At 54.9% G+C, this 13,369-nt stretch overlaps 1 protein-coding gene across 2 annotated transcripts in view; it reads right to left on the bottom strand.

The window, feature by feature from the left end:
• RCC1L (RCC1 like) overlaps positions 1-13,369 on the bottom strand; it is a 33,788-nt gene that overhangs the window by 1,166 nt on the left and 19,253 nt on the right. For both annotated transcript variants that reach the window (XM_045786150.2, XM_045786148.2), the window contains 4 exons: positions 11,201-11,382; positions 7,234-7,321; positions 6,190-6,363; positions 4,479-4,564 (listed from right to left, as the gene is read on the bottom strand). In XM_045786150.2, coding sequence (XP_045642106.2) covers positions 4,479-4,564; positions 6,190-6,363; positions 7,234-7,321; positions 11,201-11,382 — 530 coding nt within the window. The remainder of the gene's footprint in view (positions 1-4,478; positions 4,565-6,189; positions 6,364-7,233; positions 7,322-11,200; positions 11,383-13,369) is intronic.

Below are 13,369 nucleotides of genomic sequence, written 5' to 3'. Positions count from 1 at the left end.
CCCGGATGACGCGGACCCTCGAGGAGGGAGGTCTACTGTGTCACAGAGGGGGCCACAGGCCCTGCGGCCAGTCCTGCCAACAGTGCCCACCCATGCTGACAGTATTTCACCACGCGAGAGGCCAACCCGCAAGGTGCCAGCAGCCACCAGGCCGATGTGGAGGCTCTGGCCGGCTGGCCTTTAAAATGACTGTCGCTGTCCTACAGGCTGGCATGGGAGACGGCCGCCCAGCCAGCTCCGGGGCGCCCATGACTCCGGGACTTCCGCGTGCCCAGAGCCAGGCCAGTTCCCCAGACAAGGAGCGCTTTTCTTCCTCGTTAGACTATCATTGTTATTTTCAATAGGTAAGACCCTCCCGTGGCTACATCATAAAACGACATGCAGTAAAAAGGAATTGAAAGGTATTAAATCCCTTTTTTAAGTCATCTCTGCACCCACTGTGGGGCTCGAACTCACAGCCCCGAGATCAAGAGTCACACGCTCTGCCCACTGAGCCCACCAGGCGCCCCGGTATTAAGTACCTTTTAACCCCACCCTGTCAGCATCTGCCCCTTTATTCCCACCCTCCCGCTGAACTGGAAACCACTTTGAACTGGTTTCTGCAGTCCTTCCAGAGGCTCTCAAGGCAGGCAGCAGCACAGGCGAGAACTGTGTTTTTCAGGGGGCAGCTGGCAAGTCGGTGCCCCCGCCCTGCTTCGCGCTCGGACCCCTGCAGGACGCTGAGGCTGCTGTTCTGCGGAGCAGATCCGAATTCGGCCACCCTCCCCTGGTGGCCATGCTCTGCTGGGCAGCGTGACAGCTGCAGCGGGGATCTGTAACAGCCTGGGGAGTTTGCTGAGCCAAAGAGGGGGGAGGCCTCATCCAGATGGCCTGGCCTCAAAGCCCGGGGGCGGCAGCAGCAACCCCTGAGCCCGGGGCCTGCAGCGTGGGGAGACAAGTCCATTAAGGGCTCCCAGCCATCAGGCAAATGGACGCCTGCCCCCCCTCCCTAAGCAGACGCCTATCACAGAAATCACTGAACAAACGAGCAGCGGTGCCCGCAGCCCACCGCCGAGGCTTGCAGGTGCACAACGCGTTCCAGGCTGGCCATGGAAGCAGAAGGAAACATGCTGCCTCTGCGGCCACGGGCCCAGGTGAACTCCTAGCAACCTCCCCGGGCCATTAGAGTGTGCGTTATTGACCTTCCCAGGGACACGGCTGCCCTCGGCGCTCCCCGGCCCCCACGCTGCTGCACTTAAGCATCTCTGTCCTTGTCCCCGAGTGCTCTGGCCAGAGGAGCCACCTGGCCCTGGTCAGCTGGCTGGGAGGACGGTCGTGGCTGACGCTGGCCTCTGAGCCTCCGCGGTCCCCGCTCCCCCGGCACGTGGCCTCTCCGTCTCTGACGGTCTCTGAACCGAGTCCCAGACGAGACCGCCCTCAGCCACGTGTGCTGTGTCCTCGTCCGGGTGAAGTGAAGTTTCTCTTCTCAACCAATGTACACTCACTAGGTTCCTGCACAGGGAAACCGTTCATCCGGCCTGAAGGACTCAACACGCTCTTACAAGTTTGAGTGCAATCCGCTCAGGAACGTCCCTCTTCACGACCGGGTCTCAGACGCCCCCAGGAGAAAGGCTGCTCCCCGACTTGGCTGCATGTGCAAGTTCCTTCGCGGCCCCGCACGTCCGCTCCCCCAGACAGCCCGCCTGGGGCCCGGGACCGTATGCGAAGAGGCCGGGCAGCCAGATGGTCTGCCAGCCCGTGACTCCAAGCCAACATGGTCCTGACCCAAGGGCCGCAGGGCGAGAGGCTGCAGAGTGGGCACGCAGAGCCCCAAGTTCACGTCGAAGCCCCGCCTGCTGCGTGGCCGTGAGACAGGGCAGCACAGCGCCCCTGCCCCGCCGATTCCTGAAGTCAGCGGCCACAGCTATAGGCCGGGGGCCAGGGGGAGCGCCTCGCAGGCCATCCTGAGGATGGCTGGGAAGCGAGGCGCCCGGCAGGCAGGACAGCTCTGCTGCCTCCTCACACAGGCAGAGATGCGCGTCCGGAAAGAGCACGCTGCTGGGTGGGTGATGGGGGAAGGCCGTTCAAACACCTGCCCTGGTGGCCTGATCCCGCAGTGCCGCCAAGGTCAGAGGGCCCTGTATAGACTGGGGGGTACATCCCTGCCTCTCCCCACCCCCAGCCCTGCCGGGGACTTGATTCTCCAGCTCCTGGCCCTCGTAGAGGAGGGCACCATGGTGAAGTCTCAAAGTCGGGCACACCCGAGTCTGGCTCTGGACCCTGCCTCTCACCAGATGAGGGGCCTTGAAGAGCTCACTGACCCTCTCTGAGCTCTGAGTGTCAGTGTGCGGCAGGATAACCTGCAGGAAAGCTTCTGGAAAGAGAGGTCTGAGTCGGGGTGGGGCGCGGCGTCCCTCCCTGGGCCTGCACACTGGCAGAGCAGCCCGGGCTCTGTGAGCCTGCGAAGAGTTAGTGCCGCTGCAGGAGCCTCAAACAGGGCTTTACTCTTTTTTCTTTTCCTTCTTGGAATACTCCTAAGGTGATAGAACAGTTCACCCACCAAAGATTAATAAGAAAAAACAAATTTTTTAAAGAATAAAATCATCTGTCATTAAAAAAAAAAAGTGCAGGAGAACAGTCTGGAATCAGACCCCACGACCCAATACGAACGAGATGGATCTGATCTTTAAGGAATCCAACCCCATGGATCCCAAACCTGGTTCTTGCCACCGCCACTCCCCAGAGCCCAGGCTGGCAGCTCCAGCCTGCAGAGCACGGCAAGCGCCAGGCCCTTAGCACCATGCCAGAAGGCGCCCTCTGGCCGGTCCTCCCAACCCCACCAGCACGGAGGGCCCAGCCAATGTGCCAGGGGGAGCACAGCGGTTCGGCAGGAGAGCAGCTGTCAGGGGGACAGCCCAGGGTGTCCCCCTGACAGCAGGGGTGCAGGGAGCGACCTTCCCAAGGGCCACTTGGTAAGGAGTCCGCGGGGGGGGGGCTCCGGTCTCAACAGCAAGTGGCCTTGACAAGCAGGTGCTTCTGGCCCCACAGTGGCCACCAAGCCCTGGCCATTTGGACAAAACAGTGCGATCAGATTCCCAATCTTACTGCATGGCTGATCGTCACTGCAATCTGGGGGAAAGGAAGGCGGGTAGGGAGCCCCCCACACCCGGCACAGCGGTCAGGCATCCAAAACCCAGCCGCTCTGCCGCTTACCAAGCTTCCCCTCGGCGAGAAGTGAGAAATACCACGAAAGCAGGCAGGACCCGCACATCATGGACGCTCGCGTCACCTGCCCCGTCCACCAAGCGGCTGTCCATTCCTCGCCCATAAGGGGGGATCCTGGGCTTGGGGGACGAGCGAGCAAGCACCGACCAGCCCGCGCACAGCCCCAGTGCACAACCGTTTCTCTCCAGCAAACAGAAAGCCCTCACTCTGACCTGTTTTCTTAGAAACGGCACCTCCAGTTTTTATAAAGGGGTCAGGGCCTGCCGGGGTCACTGGGAACCAGGACAGCCCGCGGCCGAGGGAAACAGCCCCCCAAATCCTGAGGTGGCTCGAAACGTCTTGCAGGGGGTTTTGACAAATCCTGACTTTATTTAAATTATACATGGCTTTTGCGTTTTCACAGGAGGTTTTAAAAAATGCTTTACACGATTTCAAAACACGCTATTAAAATCCAACCATCGAAGAAGATTCTTGAGCATGTGCGTGCACACGCGTGTGCACACACATGTGCACACACATGCACACGCCTCTCGAGGCAGAGACCATGTCTGGAAGGAAACCTAGGAAACCAGGACCGGTGGCTGCCTCTGGGACCAGAGATGGCAGACTTATTTTTTAGAATATCTCTGGTACCACGTACGTAGGTTCTGTTTGCAAAAATATTAAGAGGTTTTTTTTTTTTTCTGGAGAACTTAGTAAACAACACTAAGATAAACTACAATTTAGAAAAGAACCTTTTTCCCCTTTAATTTTGAAATGAGCCTTTCTTGTATAATTGCATCCTCCCCCTAAGGAAAGCTTTTATTTTTTACTTTGGTGGCTGTGGTAAGGCACTCTAAATATTAAACATCCTGCTTTCTTTTCAGTTCGCTGTAGAACATTCCTCCGCACAGGCCTCCGTAAACAGCTCCTGGAGCGCCAACTTCGTCATCTCAAATCTCTCCCTCCCGGGGCCCCTCGGCGCCCGGCCGGCTCCTCTCTGAGGTGCTGGCGTGCCTCTGTTTCCCCGCTCCACATGCCCCTGGACAGCCTCTGACGAGGCTTCTTCGGGCACCAAGGGACGGGAACCCTCAGCCAGGCCGCTCACTCAGCAGGCCCCGGGACGGAGCTGAGGGCCGAGAGCCGGCGGAGCCGGGCACCCTCTCCAGCTCCTCATCACGACGGGCCTCGCCTGAAGCCGCGGGGCAGGAGGGGGCAGCCGGGACCTGAGAGGGGGAGCCGTTCCCAGGGCCCTGGCGTGGGTGCACCCTCAAGCCCGCCCTGCGCAGCCTTACCCGCCACGGGAAATACTGGTCTTGCAGACGGCCGATGCCCAGGCACCCTCGGATGTTCTTGCCCCACACGAACAGCTCTCCTTTGTCTGCAAAGAAAGGAAAATGGTAGTTTGGCTGGGGCTAGACCAGGAGCAAGTCTCCAGGAGGAGGGTCACGAGAACAGGCTTTCTAGAACCAGGGAACCAACAGGGCCCAATGCTCAATTTCAATTTCTACCAGGCATTAATGCTTTCTTTTGAATGGAAAGGTATATCATCCCTATACCAAAGCACAGCCAAGCCCAGATGCACGCCGCGTCCGTCACAAAGGGGACTGGCACAGACGGGGTGCTCTGGGGCCAGGCAGCTCCGCACACAGCCCGCTTTGCTCACCCCTTACGCACACCCCCTCCTCAAAGCCTGACAGCTGAGCCCCCTCGAGACCAGGTAATGCCCTGAAGGAGTGAGTAGTAGGACGGTCTGTCATTCCTTGTCTGGCTTCCGTATCTCGGGACCATTTGGTCAAGAGATACACAGTGACCGGCGCCTCTTTCGGCCGGGTCTTCGTCCGTGTGCTAGGAGCTGGGACAGGGCAGCGACTGAACACGCACGGTCCCTGTCCTCACGGGCCTGCAGCGAGGCAAAGAGCATGACCTAGACAAGTGAGCCAACGTCACTGTAAAAACGGATGTTTACAAATTGTAAAAAGTGCCATGAAGGAGAAGGACAGCCCGGCAGACTGAACCCACAGGGCGGCCCTGGAAATGCCAACCTGCAGGACAGACACCCCCAGCCCTGGCAGGGCACTGCCCACAGCCCCACCTTGCCCTCAGATTTCCGTCCACACCAGCTGGGGGCGCTCTTTGGCACAGAGACCCCATTCCTGGCAAAAGGCTGTGGTCACGGGGAACAGAAGAAAAGCCGGGAGAAGTCAGGACTACAATAATCCGGGCTGATTAAATAAGAAGGCCCTTTGTTACGGGCTGTCAGAGCCCTCTGATCTCACCATCCTTCCCGGTCCTCCCCTCCTCAGATTTCATGTGTTCGACCAAACTATCCAGTCTGGCCCCCGCCCAAAACGTGAGCAGGGCAAACCAACCAATGCCAACCCCCAGCTGGCCGGATGCAAGTGCTGGGCCCACAGATGGGGCAGAAACCCCAGCTCTACGCTCCCCCTACTGAGGGCCGGTAACCGGCACCTGCAGGGTGGCCATCAGGTCCTGGGGAAAATCAGCGTGACCCACAGCGGCCACACAGCACGACAGCAAACAGAAAACAGTCCACCCTAGTCGAACACTTCGGATGGAATTTCCAAGCACGTGACTGCACGTAGCTTAAGCCCGGAGACGTCCTGGAAAACACATCTTTGTTCCCTCCAGAATTCGGCCATACGGATTCTTACTGGGTCGAGCAAAATGGCCTCGAAAAACTCCTGGGACTCTGGACAACCCACACTCACCGTCCGAGCCCAGATGTTTCAAAAGAAAACAATTCCTTCCCATGGAATGAAAAGATGTTTCTGATCGCAAGGAAACCCGAATTTACTTGAGAATCACACCGTGAAATGAATTTAGTTCAGTCTGACTATTCAGGTCAGCGACGGAGCGGCAAACCGAACGAGCAACAGAATGGAGAAAGGCACAGCAGCCAGACGCCTGCCGAGTCACGGGTATTCTGTGGCTTTGTGATTTGGCAGCGCTTTGTGAAAACCTCCATCCCGCTTGGCCACTTACTGGTCAGGGCGGCAAAGTGGCTGAGGCCACATCGGATGAGGGAAACGTGGACTTCTGGGTTGAACTCCGTCAGGCCGAAGAGGCTGGGTGGGATCACCTCTGGAAGCGCGCTTTCCACAAGGTTCGGTCCTTTCCCAAGAATTCCGTAGCCCCAGACAAAAACCTGTCCTTCTCCTGCGTGAGAGCAAACACAACGGTCAGTAAGGCGAACCAAGGGCAGGCCGCCCTCACTGGGAATTCAGACCGCACCACCAAGACCCACTATACCCACATGGATGGTTTGTTGTGGGTTTTTGCGCCTCCTTGCTTGACGGGAACACACGGACGGAGATCTGAAATAGTGTTTCTTCCGTCCTCTTTCTGATTCTTGTTTGTGGGGGGCATCTGGCCAGCTACCCCATCTCAGGACAAATTCCCACATCTGGAGCATACCCGGGACGGGCCGGGGTCATCAGTCACCCAGAAGCCCGGTGAGCACAGGGGAGGCTCAGGACAGTTTTTCCCACACAGATGTTTTGCGTGTCACGCCGATCGGGAGAGCAAGCCAACTACACAACCCACCTCTGGCCAGATTCCTAAAAGTCTCAGAAATGATTATTTTGGTCACGGAAGGTTTAATGCTCCTTGGCCACACCAGACGTTTAATCCCCAGGGCACGAGCCTCGGTATCCAAGCCCGACGGCTCTTCTGTCTTGTGTCTTCTGGCCAGGCTCCCTGGGGAGGGCAGGGCTGCGTCTCCAGCCCAGGCGCAGGGAGAGGGAGGAGCTGACTCCAGAGGTCAGCTACTGTTACAGAGCTCAGAAGGACTTAGTCCTGTTGCTGTCTAGCTGTCTACGTCTGAATCACGGTTATTATCATTCTGTCAAGAACATTACCCTCACCGTCTACAAAACTGAGCCCAGGCAAACTAGACTTTCCCACAGCCATGCTCCCTTCCCTCCCTCGGGCTGAGGTCTGCAGCCATGACTCCAGGGGACCCTGAGCCGCCCCCCATCCAACCCACCTAACAGCGTCCCCATGAACTGCCCGCAGGGGGGGTCTCACCATTTAACACGGCACAGCCCGTACCGCCGCACGCGGCCTGCTTCACCTTCCCCAGTCCTGAGAAGGGTAAGCACCGGGGGACGTTCACCTGAATCAAAACCAGAGCCACACTGTTAGGAAGACAAACCAGCGAGAACTCAGAAACGCTCTGTCTCGTGTACAAAGCAGGTAAGTCCCAGTTCGTTCATTCAATCTACAAGTATTTCCTGAATGTCTAACGTACATAAAACATCTAACGGGGTACTGGGAATTCAACAGGAGGAAGCGACCTGGTCCTTCTCTCAGAGCAGAGTCCGGTGGAAAAGGTAAGAGGTCAGCCCAAACTAACCCAAAATTAATTTGTGCGGAATGCAACGAAGGAGGGTCCAGGGTCTCTGAGAATGAATGTTGGGGAACCTGATCTGGTTTGCGGGGAGGACAGTCAGAGAAGGACCTGGAAGGCTTCATTTTATCCTGGGATCTGAAGGACGAGCAGGCGTAACTCGGCAAGGGGAGAGAGGACATCCCCAGGAGCGGAGCTGGCAGGCACACTGGGAAGGGGGCGAGCAGGCCACCTTTAGGGAGTCTGAACAAGGTCAGAGAGACTGAAGCAGAGGGATGAGGGGGGATATGGAGACCACATCGGCACAAGGTTGTGGGCCAGGAATTGGTCTTTCTCCTGAGCATAACGGGGAGCCAGCAGGGGTCCTAAGAAAAGGAGGGGCATGGTTTCCAGAGGCAACATGAGGGGACCTGGGATACCGTGGAGGACCGGCATGTGGGGGATGCCCCGTTCACTGCACCCAGAGACGGCCAAGTGGAAATGTCTGGGGATACAGATGTGTGGACCCCGAAGAGCAGTCTGGGTGGAGAGTGGGAAGCCCACACAGGGCATCTGCCGGTGGAGGCTGCATGGGTCAGGTGGAAGGACAGACGGGGAGGGATCAATGGAGAAGGGGAAGAAGGCCCAGCACATGGCGGAGAGCTCCCACGAAGGCAGGAGGAGATTGGCCCTGGGACGTAGGGAGGAGAATCGGCATCGCCAGGAAGCGTTGGAGGGTGGAGGACTCAGAGTGGGAAACTGAGGTCACTTGCATCTGATAGCATATGTTTTCTCTATGAATCAGGGGCCAGATCTGCTGCCGAGAATGAGAGACACGAGGGTCAGGGGTTTGGAGGATGAAGTGTGGCCAACTTAGCTTTCCGGCGGGATTTGGTCTTGGCACCTCTACTGAGGAATAACTCTGGAAAGAAAGATTTTAAGTGCTGCAGTGACGGCCATGAATCTTTACAGATACACTTTTGAACAGGGGCAGCTGGAGGATAACAGTCCCTAAGTTGACTCAGAAGGAATCGGGGGGCTCACTGATCCAGAAAAGGTCCACCTGGATGAGGCGAGGCTGTCAGAGCATCTTTACCTGACTGATCTGGCATGATGCCCTCAGTAAGCGCCGAGACACGCTCTAGCACAGAGTCGCCGGAAACGCACCACTGTTGCCCGAGACGGGACGAGGCTCAGGCTACGGTCAAGAGTCACGGCTACGGTGGGCTGCTCCTAAGATGGTCCCCATGATCCCCACCACCTGCTAGTCACGACCACGTGGCCCCCCGCCCTGGTGTGGGGCCAGACCGCGTGACCGGCTCCCAAGGAGCAGAATGCCAGTGAAAGCCAGAGGAGGTCACTGACAAGATTAAATGATAAAACGCTGGCTTCCGTCTCGCTGGCACTCTCTCTCGCTCTCTCGTTTGCTTGCTCTGATGAAGCCAGCTGCCATGTTGGGAGCTGCCACATGGAGAAGCCTACGTGGCCAGGAACCAAGGAAGGCTGGGCCAACAGCTCGTAGCTGGCTCACCACCAGCGAGGAACTGGGGCTCCAGTCCAACAGTCCACGAGGACCTGCGTCCCGCCAACAACCACCGGGTGGTCCTGGAAGCGGAGCCTTTGCCCGCTGAACCCTAAGATGATTGCAGCCTTCAAGGGCCCAGGGCCGGAAGACCCGGCTAAGCCACCCCTGGATTCCTGACCCACAGAAACAGTGGAATAATAAATGTGTGTTGGGTAAAACCACCAAGTGTTGGGGTCATTTGTTATGCAGTGGGAACAGCACCACGACCCTGGATCTGTCTGTCAGTCACAGGAAGGCCGTGGGAGACATTGTTCTCAGGACTTGGGAGCAGGAAGAGCAACAATTTTCCTGAACAGGTTATTGTTTATCTTACAGAAACAATGAGTCAAAAAACAAAAAAGAAAGAATGAATCATGTAAATGGGCATGTTTTCTTCTCTGCTTTGGTTACTAGGAAGCTCAGAACCGTGTCTGGGCTTCTAGGCACGGTCCAGACCACAGGGAATACTTCTCATCTTGTGTGCTGACCTTCAGCTTCCCTCTGGGCTGATCTCTTTATTAACACGTATCTAAGGGGCACCTGGGTGGCACAGTCAGTTAAGCGACCAACTCTCAGTTTCGGCTCAGGTCGTGATCTCAGGGTCTTGGGATAGAGCCCCATTTCAGGCTCCATGCACAGCGAGGAGTCTGCTTGAGATTCTCTCTCCCTCTCTCCCTCTGCCCCTCCCACTTGTGCTCTCTCTAAAAGGAATAAATAAATCTTAAAAAAAAAAAAAACATTTAAAATCCTCTGTATATGGTCAGAAGTTTGAAGGTATTAAGGAATAAAGTATATTTTTTAAACAGTCCTTATCTTTAGAGATACATATGGAAACTTTTATGGATAAAATATGACATCTGGGATTTACTGCAAAATAATCCAGGGCAGGGGCGCCTGGGTGGCTCAGTCGGCTGAGTGTCTCAGGGTCGTGAGATCGAGCCCGGCGTCATGCTCCACATTCTGAATGGAGCCTGCTTGAGATTCTTTCTTTCCCCCTCTGCCCTCCCTGCCCATGCGCATGCTCTCTCCTTCTCAAAAAAACAAAACAAAACAAAACAAAAACCCAGGGCAGAGAGGCAGATAGCAACAAAAACTGGCCATTAGGGGTATGGGATTGTTTTTTGTGGGCGAGAGGAAGGTAAAGAAAATGTTCTGGAATTAGACGACTGCACAACTTGTGACTACACTAAAACCCACTAAATTCTACACTTGTAAATGGTGAATTATGTCTCAGGTTTTTGGGGGGGATTTTTTGGTTTTGTCTGTTTTTTCACATAGGCCATTAGTTGAGAACTGTTGAATGCAGGTGAGAGATAACAGAGATTCATCACATGCAGTGAGCCCTACTTTTTGTTTTTATTTGCAATTCCCCTTCATGTTTAAAATCCTGTATTTTACTGATGGTGGCTCCCTTCGGTGAGAAGGCGGGGGCAGTGACAGGCCACAGGCAAGGGCTTCTGAAGTATTGTGCGTGTCCCACTGCTTGGGGGGTGGGGGGTGGGGCACGGGTGTCCTCATCCAGGTGCACACTTGTGATCTGCGTGCTTTACGTGGCACACATGTTACACTGCAACAGAAAGCACATGGGGACGCCACGGGCCCTAAACAGCCTCATACTCTTTTCAGACTGAGACAGGGCGCAAGGCGCACCCAACAGCCTGCCCTAAACCGGGACTATCGCATCAAAGGCTCAATCACCATGACTTTGAACCCCAGCTTTTGTTCCAGACTCTGACAAGATGGCTAAGAAGCAGTCTTACGGATGGTCGGGACTAAAAAGCAATTTCTACGTCACACGTTACTGAAGAAGCTCTTATTTGAGAGTGAGAGAGGGAGAAAGCAGCACACACGCACGCACACACACACACCAACAGGGGAGGGGCAGAGGGAGAGGGAAAAGAATCTCCAGCAGACTCCCAACAGAGCACGGAGCCCAACGTGGGGCTCAGTCCCATGACCCTGAGACCGTGACATGAGCTGCAATCAAGAGTCGGACACTGGACCAACTGAGCCGCCCAGGCACCCCCGAAAAACCTCTTCTCAACGCCCTTAGCCCTCTGGATTTCCAACCCTCCCAGCCCGGGCTGTGGGCGACCCCGTACCTGAGTGGAGTCGGTGACGGCGGCCAGCTGCAGGTACTCTGAGTTCCCCCAACCGAAGAGGCCGCCCTCGGCAGACACGGCCAGGCAGCAGTCACCGTAGGTGGCCACCTGCACGATGTTCACTCCGGCCAGGTCCCCGCCCAGCTTGGTGGGCGTGCTGGTGATATTGTAGTGACCCAGACCTGCCACAACGGCCAAGCGTTACTCCCAGTTACTGACTCTCGGAGCAGACACTTCCACAGGCTTCCCAGGTGCCGAGCGCAGTTTTAAACGCTTTACAAGTATCAGCTCGCCAATGCTAATCTGCCCCTCTGCTTCTCCACGACTTCCTTCTCCACGCTCTCTCAGAGGAGGGAGAAACAGAAGAGTGATCGTTTATTTCTAAAACCCTGGAGACTTTCTAAGTCTGATTCAAGTTAGGAACGTTTACGAGACAGAACAGCACGACACAATGAGGCCAGTGGACCCTGTAAGAATACACACGGGGAATGTTGCAGCAAGCGATTGCTAATACACCATTGGCCTTACCAGAAAATAAAGGAAATCTTCCAGAAGCCATCCCAACCCAACCCCCCACGCCCCTCCCGAAAATAACAGTAAGCCGAAACTGGCCCACTGGCGTGGCAGACGGTGAACAGCGCAAAAGGCAGGGCCGGCCAGAGGCTATCGGGACAAATGTCACCATCTGCACTGTGATGGACGAGAGCCCTGGGCAGCAGACCAAGGCAAAATGCACACCCCAGACTCCCGTTTTAAGCCAGGCTTCCACAATGGGGCCCAGGGCAGCGTCAGACACGCAGCACCCCTTAGCAACAGGCAAAAGCAAACCTGAATCCTCTCTGGAGGAAAGCATCTCCGTTTAGGCCCTTCTAGTTTCCGCAAGTTCAATTCAATGAAATAGGAGCCCATGGTCGAAAGTTACTCAACACATTAAGGAAGGGTTGGCTCGTGCCAAGGCCCTGTGGCTACAAGAGGAGGCCCGCTCCAGGAACTGACGGCAGGGGGCCTGCGGTGCTGGACGCCAAGCCCAGCAAGCAAGGGCAGGGAGGCCAGAGAAAGGGTCACCTATGACAGCTTGTTTCTGCAATGGCACCGGGAGACTGTTAACCACGGTTCTCTCCAGCAAGTGGGGCTTTCACGTCTCACCTTATTCCTATCTGTGCTGTCGGGAGGTATCTACCAACAATTTCTTATTTTTTTTCAAAATGACCGACAGCTCGATTTTAAAAATAAAGAGAGGCTTCAACTTTACAGATACCAAAGAAATCCACATAAAAAAACCTGACACAGGGATGAAATCAGCACACTTAAATTGACAATATTCGTTGCTGGAGAGGATATGGCCACCGTGGTACTTCTGTACCTTGCTAAGGACAGTACGAACTGATAAAAGTTTTAGAAAGCAACTCAACAATACATGCTGAAAACACAAAAATATTCTAATCATCTGACCCACTCCTGGAATTTATCCGACGCCAACAATTCCAAAAAAGAAAAAGTATATGTATACATGATCAATATCATAATATCTTCAATGACCAAGTGTGGTTGCCCCCCGCCCCCCCCCCCAAAAGTGTACCTCCTGACAACAGGGTAATGACTAACTGATTATTTGATAAACAGTGATTCACTTAGCTTATGGTAAATTAGCTTGATGCTGTATCATACAAATTACTAAAAACCACAACTGTGACAACTGTACCAACAAAATTTAAAAGAGAAAACAAGCATATAAAATCACGCCTATGCTATTATTACAATATAAAAAGCATACACGTATGAACAAGAACGGGGAGGAAACATGAGACAGCGAACAATGGTGATCTCATGTGGTAGTGGTATTAGGGAGAGTTTATACAAGATTTAAGTCTTAAATTTAAAGGCCCTCCCTTCAGACAAATATCAAAAAACAAAAGGATTAAGTAAGCAAGGTTAATAAAGTTTATCCCTCATCCCTCCTGCCCTTAATCACATTCTCCTCAAAACAGTTCAAATCGAGCTCCCTTTAGATGGCCTTTGTGAACCTGTTTGTTGAGGGGCGGCTAGAATCCTCTACCCAACGCTTTATGGGCTGGTTGCCATGGGTGCGGGGGTGAGGGGAATGAGGCAGGACAGACTGACTAGGGTGGGAAGAGAGGGAAGAGTCTAAGGAAGGTGGGCACTCGCCCA

Source organism: Ursus americanus, chromosome 2 (genome assembly GCF_024610735.1).
Source record: "Ursus americanus isolate L20-20 chromosome 2, mUrsAme1.1.p, whole genome shotgun sequence".
NCBI classification, from domain to species: Eukaryota; Metazoa; Chordata; class Mammalia; order Carnivora; family Ursidae; genus Ursus; species Ursus americanus.
Note: the sequence above shows the minus strand (reverse complement) of the source record. Positions and strands in the feature narration are given on the sequence as shown.